This window comes from Clarias gariepinus, chromosome 7 (assembly GCF_024256425.1).
Source record: "Clarias gariepinus isolate MV-2021 ecotype Netherlands chromosome 7, CGAR_prim_01v2, whole genome shotgun sequence".
Lineage (NCBI taxonomy): Eukaryota > Metazoa > Chordata > Actinopteri > Siluriformes > Clariidae > Clarias > Clarias gariepinus.
This window is the reverse complement of record NC_071106.1, coordinates 23980931-23996403: the sequence shown is the minus strand read 5'-3', so window position 1 is coordinate 23996403 and position 15473 is coordinate 23980931. Positions and strand designations below refer to the sequence as shown.

The window sequence follows — 15473 nt, the reverse complement described above, 5'->3', positions numbered from 1 at the left end:
GTGGGGTGGGATGGATAATCTCAGCAAAGCAGAAGTGCTCACTATCACACATTTAGACTGATTTGTGAACAATGTTTGAGAGAAATGGTAATATTGTGTATCTGGAATGAATTTTAGATCTTTAGTTTGCAAGTGTTCCACAAGACGAGCAAAGATTTTTAATAAATTTTGACTTGGAAGTACCGAGTATCATGTAGCATGCATGCGCTTCTTGTTTCACAACTGAGCCAATGTTTTTTTTCTCTCTTTTGCGCAGCGGAATTGTGGGTAATCGTCTCCCCTGTTCGGCCTTAGTGCACATCTCCTACTGGTATAATCAATATCCATGCACGTGTGTACTGTTTACTATAACACGTGTGTGCGCATAAAACATATTTTATTTTGTGTTAAAAATAGTAGCTGGAATGTAATTGTAAATTTATGAATGAAATGAAGCTGTTTATTGGCGGGCTCATACTTTTACTTTACAAAAGGCAGCATTTTTATCAAAATGGTGATAAACGCGTGCAATTTATCGATATGCAGACATACTCCACCAGAAAGTCATATGCCTCTCAAAATAATGCAGATCAAACATAATACACCTGTCCATAAATAAAAAGGAATATTTAAGCATATATGCAAAATGTTTTTCACTTAAACATTACAGATTAAAACATTGTTCATTGTGATAAATTGGAAACAATATTGTTTTGGGCTAAATTTATTGAAGATTGTACACTTTTGTATTCTTTGTTGTACTTCGTCTTTTTGCACACACGTGCGGGCATCTTTAAATTTGAAAAGAAAATAATAGTGGGCTGGTAGCTACGTTATATTTCATATAAATTAAACGGCTAAATGATTTTAAATATACACAATGAATAAATAATTGTGTTTGGTTTAAGTTTGAGCACTCGTGTGTAAATAGCTTTTCCACTGCTTATGCCCACAACACACACACACACACGCACTTACAGAAAATGTATGCAGCCTGTACCAGGTGGTGGGGCTATCCACACAAAGCTGAGGCTGGTAGTAGGCAGCTGACTGACATGAGATGCCACCACACTGCACACAAATTGAGTCCCAAACTGTTGCTCTGACATCATGCCTGAAAAATAGAGATAGATACATACCATAAGAATTAAAGAATAACAGTGAGCAACAAAAGATAAGTAGTTGATTTAACAAAAAGCACTGAGTCTTCAAATATGCTTAAAGTAACCAGAGAACCAAATGTCTTGGTTAAAGTTTTGACTGCAACATTTAATAAAAATTCTTTCAGTTTTGTGCAAGATGTATTTTACAGATTGTAAGTACAGAGAAAGATCTGTAATATATAACTGATATTTATTTTAGCAATTACTGTGGTTGGTCCAGGTTTTTTAATGAGTAACAATATAGAAGAATGGACTATGATAAAAAAAAACATCATAGTCAATGATGAAAATCAGTTTCCCTAAGGCCTTGTGGTGCATGCACTGAGGTATTGTGGTACACTATATTGATAATGATATTCTTTATAAAGGTCAGACTTTATTCATTCCTCTAGTGCATATCCATTTATTATTAACTGTGTTTTTTACATTACATGTTGTGATTATAAGGCACTATTTAAATCATGCTCACAAACATCTGTAACAACTACAGCCTACAGATGTTTGTGAGCATGATTTAAATTACGGACCTCCCTTTGTTTAAAGCACAACTAAAGACCCACTTATTTAAAATGGCTTTTAATATTTTATAATTTTATGCTTTTTTATAATTTTATAATTTTGTTTTATTCATTTTTATTATTATTGTTATTATCATTACTGTTACTATAATTTTTATTTATATTATTCATTTATTTATTTATAACTAGCTATATGTTTTTTTTTTTTTTTTTTTGCTTCTGTATTTTTATTTCTAATTTTATTGTCGTCATTTTTAGTGCTGTGAAGCACTTCGCTTCAACTTAGGTTGCTGTAAAGTGCTACATAAATAAATGTTGATTGATTTTACCGGTAAGGTTATATTAGATTATGTTTTCTTAGTATTTTATTGCAGCTTTGGGTATGGAAATCAACTTCTTAACACTTATGTTGTGTTTGGGTCATTCACTTTACATGTCAGAAATGATTAGTTATTACAAATTACTTCTCCTAGTAATTTACCCATACTGATGACCAACAGTTAACAGTGTAACTAATTAGTAAAACACCTGTAAAATGAAGTAATACATACAGTTAAATGTCACAGTACTGTACTGTACCACTCTATGATCATCATTTATGCAATGCCTCTACGTTTATGCAAATCAAAGTATTTAGGGAACTTCATCAAGGAAAACTGCAAGGAAAGCAGAGAAGATTGCAGTCCTGAATTTATCTCTGAAACTTTACCTTGGCCCTAAAAGCTTGTTTTCCAGCACCTGGACGTTGGCAAGCGGGATGCTAGTCAGAGGTGTGCCGTGTGCATGGGTTCTCAGCCTGTTCCTGATGCCGGTACGTTTCCTGGTTTACAATGTACTAAGAGTATCTCTATCGTATGTAATGTACTCAATTATAAAGAATTTATCGGTTAAAAGTTACAGGACGTTAATTTAAAAAACAAGCCCAGGTCACACTACCTGGGGCATTGTATCTGCCATGGACTGCTAAAGCCACAAGAAAAGAAAAAAGCAGTAAGCACTTTTTTACCACCAGTGTTGGGTGTAACACCTTACAAAGTAATTTGTTAGAGTACTTGGATTACTTTTTTAATGTAACAAGTAATCTAACGCATTAGGTCCGCCATTTAAGTACTCAGTTATTTAGTTACTTTTTCAAAAATTTATGAACCTTACTTTTGGCTAATGCGCGAAATCATGTAGGTGAGATACAGGTATTAGTGGTTTACAGATTATGGGCCAAACTTCACTTAGTGATGATGGGAGAATAATTATAAAGGTCTTGACTAAAACAACATGCATGAGGAATCACAAAGAAGTTTTTATTTTCTGCAATGTAAAAGTAGTCTAACTAGTTACTTTTATCAGAAATTAACGCTGTAATGTAACTGATTACTTTATAAAGAGAGTAATTTTGCAATGTAATTAGTGACATTAAAAGTGACGTCCCCCAACACTGCTTACCACAGACTACAAAAAACAAACAAAAAAAAACAGGTACAGTGGAACCTTGAATTGCTAGCATAATTTGTTCCGGAAGCAGGCTCGTATATCAAAACCCTCATAAATCAAAGTGACTTTCATTATAAGAAATAATGGAAGTTCAAATTATTTGTTTCACAGCCCAAAAAAATAAAAACATAAAAATAATAAATACAAAATATAAAGTAAAAATAAAACAAATTACCCTGCACTTTACCTTACGTAAAAATAAATCCAGACAAAAAGCGATGTCTACATAAGTGTTTGAAGCACTGTGTAACTTTGTATGTGCGCGCATGTGCTGTATTTGTGTGTAAAGCAAAAGGAAGAGGAGAGGAGGATTAAGACCCTCCCCTCTCCCACTTATTGCCTTACACAGTAATCCTTCCTCCTTTCTTATTTGAGTTACACACACACACACACAGATTAACAAAAACTCTGGTATATTGGAAAAATTGAGATGGAACATCGCTAATGATGCTTGAGTGAGCGCACACTAATGGAAACATTGCTGTAGCATAAAATATAAACAAATTAATGATTGGGGCGCCGATGGGCGCTGTTTTTCCACTTTATCATCACTTATCGGCCCGGTTCAAAAAAATGCAAAAAGCGGACGCTTTCCAATGCCGGACCGAGACCAAAAAGGCGTGAAAAACAGCGCCCATCGGGCTTGACGAAAATTGAGTCTTTTTGCTTGTTGGAGGTACTCGAGATACCGGTATCTGTCAGCACCGTGAATGGATGTTCAGCTCCCTCCAACCAATGCCTCCACTCCTCTAACGACGCTTTTATTGCTAGCATTTCACGATTTCCGATATCATAGTTGCGCTCGGCAGGTGTTAGTTTACGTGAAAAGAAAGCACAGGGGTGGAGTTTCTCTGGGTGGCCATGGCGCTGTGACAGCACCGCTCCAAGTCCTACCTCCGACGCATCGACCTCAACTACGAAGGGCTTGGTAGGGTCAGGCAGTTTTAAGATAGGCGCGGAGGTAAAAGCTCATTTTAGGCGCTGGAATGCAGCGTTTGGGGTTTTCCCTTTAACAAGTTAGTGAGCGGCGCTGTCAGCATACTAAAGCCCTGAATGAAGCGCCTATAAAAGTTGGCGAACCCAAGGAAGCTCTGTATCGCCTTCACTGATGTGGGTTCCAGCCATAACTGCACCGCCGTTACCTTGGCGACGTCCATTTCGACCCCCTGTGGTCCTATGCGATAGCCGAGAAATGCGATCTCCATTTTGTGGAACTCACATTTCTCTGCTTTCGCATAGAGCCCATGTTTGCGCAGTCGACGTAGAACGGCGGTTACATGATGGACGTGCTCAGCATATGACCGAGAGTATACTAAGATATCATTTAAGTATACTATGACAAACCGTTTTAACATATGCCGAAACACGTCATTCATGAACCCCTGAAACACCGCTGGTGCGTTTACCAGTCCATAAGCCATTACGTTGTAATGGTAATGACCTGATGTTGTGCTAAACGCAGTCTTCCACTCATCGCCTTTGCGAACACGAACGAGGTTATAAGCGCTGCGGAGGTCGAGTTTCGTAAAGATGAACGCGCCGCGAAGCTGGTCGATAGCGGCCGGTACCAAGGGCAGTGGGTGCCTATACTTTACTGTAATAGTATTGAGTTCCCATTGAGTTCCTTATTGATAATCAATAAGGTCGAAGACCCCCCCCCCCTTTTTTCTCGATAAAAAAAAAATCCTGCCGACGCTTGAGATGTGGACCTGCTGATGAGTCCCTGCCGGAGAGCTTCACTCACATATTCCTCCATTGCCCGTGTTTCTGCCACGGACAACGGATAAATGCGCGAGCAAGGCGGTGTTTTGCTCAATCACGCAGTCCCACGGACGGTGAGGAGGAAGTCGTGCTGCTGCCCTAATACTAAACACGTCACTGAACCTATCGCACTCAGATGGCACCGTGGTAGACATTAGGGCAATAGGGCTTTCAATGGTGGTAGTTTGGACCTTCAACATGGATGGTTTACAGAATTTTGCGCACCTGGGGGACCAGGACGTGATGCGTGAACCTGCCCAATCAAAATTTGGATTGTGTGGGCTTAGCCATGGGAGACCCAGCACGACGGCTTGGTCCATCTGGAAATCACAAAGAATTTTAATTCCTCGGAGTGACCAGGGAAGGTTAACTGCAGGGGCATGGAAAGAAGTTTAACTGGCGATTGTTTTAATGGTTTGCCATCTAGAGCTTTGATTTGGATCGGGTCTGGAAGCTTCGACACAGGAGCTCGCGTCCCCGGAGGTGCTGGTCCAGTTTAATCGCAAGCTCGATGGTTTCGTCCAGGTTGAAGTCCGCGTCTCGACAGGCTAGCTCTAGCTGGAGTTCCGGCTGCAATCCGTCCCGGAAGCGCGCGAGTAAACTTTTCTCACACCAGCCACTCTCAGCGGCGAGGACCCTGAACTTGACGGCGTAATCCGCCACCGAGAGGTGTCCCTGTTTCAGCCTCAATAGCTGCTGTTCCTCCGTCTTACCGTGATCTGTGCAAAAGGCGTGGAGGAACCGCCGTAATGAGACGTCACCATACCACCTGCGCTCCACACGACGGTGGCCCAGTCCATCGCTGGCCCGGTAAGCTGTTGTATGGTTAAGCTGATCTTTGTCTGATCTGATAGGTCGGGGTAATCAGCAAGGTACAGCTCACAGGCCATAAGGAACTTCTTGCACCCCTCCGGGTCTTCAGCGTATCATTCCGGAGGGGTGGCTCTAGGTGGTAAGGATGTGGAATGCTGTGGAGGAGAGATAGGGGCAGTTCGGTTAACAGCGATGTCTCGCACGCTGCGAGCCAAATCGCTTACTGCCCTGGTCAAACTGTCCATCTGCCCCTGTTGCCGGCGGATGTAATCTAGTATGGAGACTTCATCTTCTGGGAGTGGGGGTCCCTGCTGCGTTCTGGAGGGTCTGGTCATCTGTCATGACTTTCATAGGGAGGAGACGAACGCAGGTGCAGGTTTAAGGAAAACTGAGGTTTATTTTGGAAGGGATAACACAAGGCACAAAATAAAACTAAAACAAACAAAAACACTGGACGGCTCAGTAGCCGCTTTTCCAGGCTGGGTCTGCAGGGGGCTGTCTGAAGTGCACCTGAGAATGCGTGTGCTCACTTCTTTAACAGAAGATGAACCACAAAGCTGAATGACTTTCCAAAAATAAGTATGACTTTAATGAAACCCCTTTTTTTCTACTGCCACTTCCTGCAGACGTGACTCAGTCCTGGGAGAGAGAGAGAGAGAAACACACAATGGGGTGAGAGACAAGACAATGTGCACATCAGTGACCAGACGAGGTGGTATGGGTTCGGCTGGGTTAAATAGTGTGACACAGGAGGTAGACACAGGTGACTTTTGTTTAGTGTTTGATTAACTTAATGGGGAACAATACCAACATAGACACACTAGGGGGAGACAAAAGCCACAGCTCAGTAATCCGGTGAGCCCGATCTTACTCCCCAGGACTGAGGTGGCCCAGATGTGACAGAGAGAAGAAAATGGACCTTTAACCTCTTTATTTTTATTTTCACATTATGTGATTACATAAAGCTTAGTGTCAAAACAAGAAGCACTTGCATGCTACATATTGTCTCAACAGTTAATTAGGTTTCTTAGGTAGCTAGTTAGTTTTGATAATTTATGTTGTTAATTTACTTTGTATGTAGCACCTCGGTCCTGGAGGAACATTGTGAACGGGTAACTGGACTAAACAGTATATGGTTGAAATGACAACAAAAGCTCACTTGACTTGACTTGACAACCACAATCTTTATATATAAATATATCTTAATCTTGACATAAACCCTTTTTGTGTAGATATAGATATCTTGTTTTTAAAGAACATTGGTGTGAATGAAAATGTTAAAGTTTAAACAGGGCTCATGTTAATACACTTTACAAAACTACTAAAACCTTATAAAGATGTTCCCCACATGACAGACCAAATATTAGCCTGATGTATGCACAAAAAAGGAACACAGCAGGGCGTCTCTATGCCCCACAATCACCTGCGGGACTCTGCAGGGTCAAAATTCCCAGGTCCGACCAGGTTCGCCGCTTCGCCATTGCGGGCACTCTTTCACTCTTGCACTTTTTGTCCTGAGATGCTTCGGGCTCTTTAGAGCTCTTTGAGTTCTTTGAGAAGTCATGCACTCAAGACCCCCAACAAAACGTTGTGCCAGAACTCCAAGGTCTTGCGACAAACAACCCCTCTGAAGAAGTTCCAGAACACAATCGTTAACCAAACAACCAGCACATCACTGCAGGGCTTCCCCGAAAGAGGTTATCCCTACAACAGCTCACTAACCAATCTTATACCTTGCGGAAAATTCGTGCATGATTCAAACTAAACAGTAAAGTAAACCCAAGGCTCTGCTCTTGTGACTTTCTCAGATCTAGTAACCAGTACTAGAAACTTGAAAAACCTTCACCCTCTGAATTGTTTGTGTGTCTGTATATGTTTGTGTGTTGAAGTAGAGTAGTTTCATGTATCGTATAGTAGTTCAATAAATCCTTGTTTCTTTATAAGGAACTTTTAACTTGGTCTTGTATTTTAAAAACTTTTGCCCAGATCTTACGTTACCATAATTGGTAAATATCAGATTTCGTATTCTCATCCTTGGCCAGAGGATACACAGAATTGGTAAGTATAACAGGTTGTGCATGGGTACACCACATGGGTACAAGTGGAACTTGTGCATGGGTATCACCTCAAACACATGGACACGAGGTAAGATCTTATGGGAAAAAGGGTCATTTTATTTAAGGAAATGGGTAAGGAAAGTGTTAAAAGGAGGGAGGAAGGGGAAAAGGGGAGAAAAGAAGTGTAGGTGTGCACGTGCAGTTCCATTGGCCATGCCCAGCTAATATGTGGACACATGGCTGGTGAAAGGCAGTGTTGGGCAGAGTGGCAGGATGGAGCATGAGGAGGAAGTGCTCCTGCACACACCCATGACGGCTGGGCCGCTTACCCCGCTGGGATCAGGGACCTTAACAAAGTTCTCCTAGCAGCCTTTTTCTCTTTGGTGGTTGAATTTCAAAGGTGGGCTCTGTGAGGGACTGAAGATGCCACGGAGCTCGAGCAGCCCTTTTCCACGCTGCCCTTTTGCAGAGATCTATTGCACCTCCACTTGCTCTATTAGGTACCTCCACTTCTTCAACGATTACTCACTCACCAGTCAAAATGGCTCTAGTGAATGCTAGGTCAGTGACAAATAAAACTTTTATTTTAAATGATTTTTTTTTATTTCTCATACCTTGGATTTTTATGTTTATGACTAAAACTTGGGTAAAAAATGGTGACATGTCATCTTTTGGTGAGCTGTCCCCCTCTAACTGTTTTTTTACAGTACTCCCAGACCAAGTGGACATGGTGGTGGACACTGTTTTTAGAAACTCATTCAAATGTAGACTTCTACCTGTTGATGCCTTTCTCAGTTTTGAGAACTTCTAAAAATGAATCTATATGGACCTTTGCTTTGTGTGTTAGTTTACAGACCACCTAAAGTCTGTTCAACATTTATTCATAAGTTTTCAGAGTTTCTGTCCACTCAAGTGTCTCGTTGTGACAGAATATTGGTGTTAGGAGACTTTAACATTCTTGTTTGTTGTCCTTTTAAACCTATAGTTAAACCCTTTATGAGCCTTATGGATTCACTCAATTTTGTACAGTCTGTAAGTCCTACACATAATGGAGGCCATACGCTGGATCTAGTCTTAACTCATGGTTTCTCTGTACATACCTCAGAAATATCTGATGCTGGCATTTCTGATCATTATCCTGCTTTGAGCCCGCTATTTCATATGTTCAGCCTATTCTTTTACAGTCTGTACATTACTCTTTTGTTTTTCATGCTAATACTACTGTTGAATTCTGTGAGTCATATTTCAAGTTTATTTCAAATTTAAATGCCTCTCTGTCATCTTGTATGGATACTTTAATTACTAATTATTGGTTGAAAGGTTCAACTCTGCCTGTTGTAATGCTTTAAATATAGTCGCTCCACTTAAGCGAAAAAAATGTCTTGAGTTACTTTGCTGTAACCGCGTTCCCTGAAAAGGCGGGAACGAGTTTTTGCATGAAAATGCCATGGGAACATCTTTTCGTGTTGCCGGTTGTGAAGCATGTGTGTATCAAGCACGCCAATTTTTGGCTTATATAACCTCGGTCAGGTGACGTAATTTGATGAGACACACCTGCAAGTTATAAATAAAAGTAAACCGGAAACATTCCTCAGATCGATTTTGTCTGAACGGACGTCCGGTCATGTAGGCAGTGGGGCCTTGAAGCGCAGCATCTCGTTCCCGCCTTTTCGGGGAACAGAGTTACAGCAAAGTAACCCGAGATCTTCCCTTTCAAAGGCTACACTCGATGCTGCGTGAAAAGGCTATGGGAACGAGAATGCCACTGCCGCCTCACTGCCAGTGTCGGGACCCCAAGCGTGCGTAGCGTGTGCGCACAAAGGCAGAGGAGGTCTCAGAACTATATCTGGGAGGCTGACTCGAGGACCCATGGGCCCGGAGTAGCATAAACATCCAGACTATAAAATCGAACAAATGTGTGCAGAGAGGACAACCTGCCGCATCACACACTTGCTGCAAGGAAATATCTCTTGAATGTAAAATGTTCGTGTAAACCAGCGGCGGGTGCGTGCGCTCTTTAACTTTGCCGAGTTTGGATCTAAAGTCAGATGAATGCGCGCGCCGATATAAGAGATTTATAAGAAATTTATCTTTCCCAGAAATACAACAGACACACATTTATACGTGTTAAATAAGCGCTGTCTTTGCGGCGCTGTGCGAAAACGCACACTGATGTGAGCTGCCTTCCTATCTCAGTCATAATATACAAATATGTTTTTGCTGTAGGCCGCACGCGCACAACCTCTCGCGGGCGAGCCTCTTAATTCGCCGTTTTAACGGGGGTGGGGATAAACACTGCACCAGCAGAACTAGACTAATGATTATGAATGCGTCGGGGAAAACAGCAAGGAAACTGACTGGCCAAACAAGCATTAACAACAGCTCAAGGGCTTGTAAAAAAATATATATTTAGACAAGCTAATTAAGTTCACTAGCTAACGACTTCATTTGTACAAACAATGAACTGTTATATAGCTTCTGTTTGTATTGGTTTATTGTTATTATAAAAAAAAAAATTTTAAGACATCAAAATTTAAATATTGTGGCGTGGGCGGGGCGGCGGCTGACGACCAGCATGCTTTGCGGGAATGTCGGTGTGTTCACCATGATGGGGAAAGGTGTTTGGGTTAGTGACTTCGGCCCTGTTGTGTGTGTGTTGAGGTGTGTGACGTGTGAAATGTGCTCCAGTTCAAGCTAGTGGTGAATTGGATGTAGGCTCCTGAGTGAAGGTGCTGCTCATGCTATACATGCTGAGTGCCTAATAAAGTACTCCCAGCCATTGCATTGGGTAGCAAATAAGCTCACTCGTCTCTCCAGCATTCTTCCCGGCGTAAAAACGCTACATTGGTGTCAGAAGTGGGATGGAGAGTCACGGGTTTGAGCGCACAACGGAGGACCTTCAGAAAATCCAAGCGGGCCGCCGAGTAGCGGAGCGACTACTCGCGAAGAAGAAGCGCTTTCCCGACGGCGCTAAAGCGAGCACACCACGGCAACCAACGCGGAGCGGCGAGGTGAAAATCCCGGCGCTGGATCTCGGGGCGGAGGCTGGCGCTGCGCATGCGCCGGAGCAACATACAGCTCCGTGCGCCGTTAGCCGGCAAAGCGACCTGCCGCTGCGCGAGGCCGAGCGCGCTGAGCCCATATCGGCGGTACATCACGGCGGAAGAGCCGAGCGATCGCCTGCAGCTCAGTGGCGCTCCGTTCGTGAACCTAGCCGGGGACAGGGCTACCCGTCGCGGCTAGGCAACGAGCAACTCCCCGACGTTTCGCGGCGAGGCCGAGGCACGGGACAGCGTACACCAGCAGCCGCTAGACTAGCGCCGGGAGGACGCGTGGTAAGCCGCGCTGGGCTCTACATCGACTGTGTGCTGGATGGCGTCTTACTGCGGGCGCTCGTGGACACCGGCTCCACTGTTTCGCTGCTGCGCTCTGGATTACTGGGGCAAAGCAAGCGTGTTTGCGGACGGCCTGATCCTGCCTTCAGCATCTGCACCGTTGCTGGGGGCTACGTGAAGGTAAGGGCGTGTCGCACAGTGCGAGTCCAGGTGGGTGGACGGACTTATTCCCACGGGTTCGTTGTGGGGAATGTCGAGGAGGACTGCGTTTTGGGGTTGGACATTTTGGAGAGATGGGGTGCGGTGCTGAACTTGTCCAGCAGAACTCTGCGTGGTAACTTCGGGGTAGCCAGGTTGCTCGGACCCAAACCACAGCCGGACAGGTTAGCAGCACACACCCGGGGGGGCGGAACTTCCGGTAGCAGACCGAGCGGGAAATCTGCGCGCTAACACCGGCGCTTTACCTCGCCGGCCGGGCAGCAAAGCGCGTGGCCGGTACTGCGAGCAAGTGGAGCGCCGTCTCGACGTAGAACCCTCGACGCAGGACGTTCCCCCCGTGCAGTCCTCCAGGCTCTCCGGTGGTGATCAGCCGTCCGAGCCAGCGTGCAGCCGTCTTACTGCGTCTCCCAGAGCGTCACCCGCAGTCGCTCCGCCGGTCTCACAGCTGAACTGTGAACCGCTCATTGCCAGGCAGAAGGGCCCCACCCAGCGCTCGCGGGCACCGCTGCAAGACTTTCGGGTGGGGGCACCTATGGGGCGAATGGGCGTGGACACTCACAGCCAGGGGCGAGATTTTGCTGCTGGCGAGCAGGTGTGGGTGTGTTCCTCCGGAAGGAGAAGGAGGGGGCTCTCGGCCGGGCGTGTGTCTCACTGGGTGGGCCCCTGTACAGTAATAGCTCGGCTCTCCGATGTCGTCTACCGGGTGCGGTTGGCGGGGCGGGCACGAGTTTTGCTCCACCGGGACCGTCTTGCGCCTTGCCAGCCGCACGCCGGGGAAACATTGAACTCTGTGGAGGCCGAACCGCCTCAGGACTACGTTTGCATTCATCCCTCACCTGCCAAAGGACGCCGGCGTTCCCACCGCCAGCGCCGACCGCCTCCACGCTTCCGAAACAAAGTTCTTCATGGTGACCAGGGACGGTCACAGCTCGGGTGGGGGCAGTGTGGCGTGGGCGGGGCGGCGGCTGACGACCAGCATGCTTTGCGGGAATGTCGGTGTGTTCACCATGATGGGGAAAGGTGTTTGGGTTAGTGACTTCGGCCCTGTTGTGTGTGTGTTGAGGTGTGTGACGTGTGAAATGTGCTCCAGTTCAAGCTAGTGGTGAATTGGATGTAGGCTCCTGAGTGAAGGTGCTGCTCATGCTATACATGCTAAGTGCCTAATAAAGTACTCCCAGCCATTGCATTGGGTAGCAAATAAGCTCACTCGTCTCTCCAGCATTCTTCCCGGCGTAAAAACGCTACAATATATTAAAAAAACTGGGGAAATAGACCTACAGAATAGAACATTAAAATAACTTAAATATACACTTCTATCTTTGGTATAATATGGTTATATGTCGTGGCTGGAATTTTGTTTATTAAATAATATTTATGCAGTATAATCAGAGCCTCTTATTTCTATTTACTTTAGGTTGTTGTTCTTGCAGTGTGTGCTTTGCCATGTCAGACACATTCAAATGCAAATAATACACCCTCCCCAGGTGTGAGTCAGCTGTTCTCCCCTTTACACTCGGAGAAACTAAAATGCACCCCTCCTCACTGTGCATGGTTTCAGCAAAGTGGAGGATCTTGGATCTTGCTTCGGGCCTCTTATTAAATTTGTGTAAATTTAAAATCTTCTGGATTCTACATTTTAAAGTTGACATTGTTACTGTTTTTAATTCCTGGAATGAGATTTTTCTTATCATAACATGCATGTTATTAATCACTCTACACTGTTTTTAATTACTCTACAATGTTTTCATTTTAGATTTTATTAAAAATTAAATAAATAAACCAAAAAAATATATTTCATTTGTATTTTTCCTTTGTAAGAAAGCATTAAAAATGATGAGTTGTGTATCGAGCGATTAAAAACAATACAAGGCGTGTTATGATAAGGAAATTTTCTATCTCTTTCATTCCAGTGATTAAAAAACGGTAAAAATGTCAATTTTGGAATCCACAGACGCTTAGTGGTCCGAGCACAACCTAATAATCTTTGTATGATAAAATGACTCGTGGCATGAATCTACACGAAGGGCTTCAGTTTCAAATAATCATTCAATAACATAATAATAATCAAAAGTAAAATAATATTGTTCTTTTTGCTGTTTATGTCCACCATTTAATAATTATTTAATTATTAATAATTAAAGCTGCTCACATCGCGCACACTTTCACTTAAAAAATGCAGTGTTTAATCAATTGTATGTCGTCTCTCTTTATGAAAGCCAACACGAGCTCATATCGGGAGCATTTTAATCAAAGGGTAGATTATAAGGGGAAAAGTAAAAGTGTGTACAAACAACATAGCACAATGCATGTGTGTGAATGGCTGAAGTGTGAATTAATCTTTTGGTAAAAGTAAAATGTTCGCGTGAACCCGATATTAAAGATTTATAAGAGATTTCTTTTTCCCAAAATATAACAAACACACATTTATACGTGTTAAATAAGGGCTGTCTTTCCGGCACTGTGCGAAACGCACGCCAATGTGAGCCGCCTTATCTCAGTCATAACATACAAATTGTCACGGCGAAAGGCAGAACGATATGAATCCAAGCGCGGATAATGACTGTATCGAGATGTGGGAGGGGCGTGGTCGGAGGCGTGAGCGAGGGTCGAATGCCGTGAGTCCGTCAGCGAAGCGTCAAAAACAAAAAATGAAGCGAGAGCCGTAGTCAAAAGAAAAGCGCGAGGTCAAAACCAGAAAGACAAGCAACGACGCAAAGCGAAACCAAAAGGACGAGAGACAGGAGCCGTAAATCAAAGGGGGAAGCGGGAGTCAAAACCGGGAGATCAAACGGCAGGCGAACAATCAAAATCGGCAGGCAAAAAATCAATAACGAGAAAATACAAAGCGAGGTCGTAACGTGAAAGACAATGAAAGAAAACGCGAGAGAATTGAGGTATAAATACACACAATAATCCAGCGTTCTGAGCAGCGCGCAGCACGTGCTTAAATCACTGGGATAATCAGCGGAGGAGATGAGAAACAGGTGTGTAAATGGGGCGGAAACGGGGGCATGGGAAAGAATGCATGACAGGCTGGGGGAAAACATGGGCACGTGGGTAAAGTGACAGCGTGGAGAAAAAAAAGGAATACGAGGAAGACAGGGCATAAATCATGACACAAATATGTTTTTGCTGTGTAGTGGACCGCGCGCGAGCCTCTCAATACACCGTTTTAACGGGGGTGGGAATAAGAAACACCGCACCGGCAGAACTAGACTAATGATTATGAATGCGTCGGGAAAAAACAGCAAGGAAACTGACTGGATGTTTTAATAACTCATTGATAAGTTGATGTCTTATCGTTTCGGCTGTGAGTGGATGCGCTGTAGTAATTTACGTTTTATATATGAAGTACATAAGCTGTTTTTTTTCCATTAGTTTATATAAAAGTAGACATTTTACTTTCTGTAAGCATATATTTTTCACGTCTGTGAGGCGAGTATAGACAGAGTTTTGGTTTATTTTCTGATGAGTTCACAGAAACCGATACAGAATAGCGCTGTAGCGTTTGCTTTCATTATTTTACAACATCATAACATTTTGTCGTCATTGTGCGTGCACTTAAATAAAAGTAAAGTCTTATAAAGAGTATGTAGCTTATATAGGTTTATTATATAGTTTTTGCCCATTAATCTGACAACACCTGTGACTCACCCACGTTTTCTGATACACAGCCAGAGTTTTCTGGCTACGCGAGTGTTACACATGATAAAATATAAAGGCTCACCGTGTTATCATTCACTTTGCTTAAATTTGATGGAACTAAGAAACCCCTATATTTAAGTTCTAAATTTGTACTGTAATTTAAGTACTGTGGTGATAAATTCATTTAATGTTTCACTTGTATTTTATAAGGTTTTTGCCGGCGGTGGTACAGCGCAACGGGCGTTCTGGGATGTGAAAATGTAATTTGTTAAAATATTTTTTATTATTTATTAAAGAACATTTTGATGATCATAACAGCCTACTGCATTTAATTCTTATAATAACACAAAACACATTAACATCTGCTGACGCAGTAGCACGGCCTGACAATGTTTTAATTTTGATGGTAATTTATTTTCGTTTATTTCAGTTAATAAATCTACTACAAATTTAAAGAACACAAAATATAAGATGACGAAAAACATACATGCGTAG

General features: G+C 43.2%; 1 protein-coding gene across 1 annotated transcript in view; it reads right to left on the bottom strand.

Annotated features, from left to right (window-relative positions):
• Positions 1-15473, bottom strand: part of reln (reelin) — a 1039407-nt gene that overhangs the window by 808509 nt on the left and 215425 nt on the right. Inside the window, exon 6 of the mRNA XM_053500241.1 lies at positions 958-1093. Within this exon, the coding sequence (XP_053356216.1) occupies positions 958-1093 (136 nt within the window). The remainder of the gene's footprint in view (positions 1-957; positions 1094-15473) is intronic.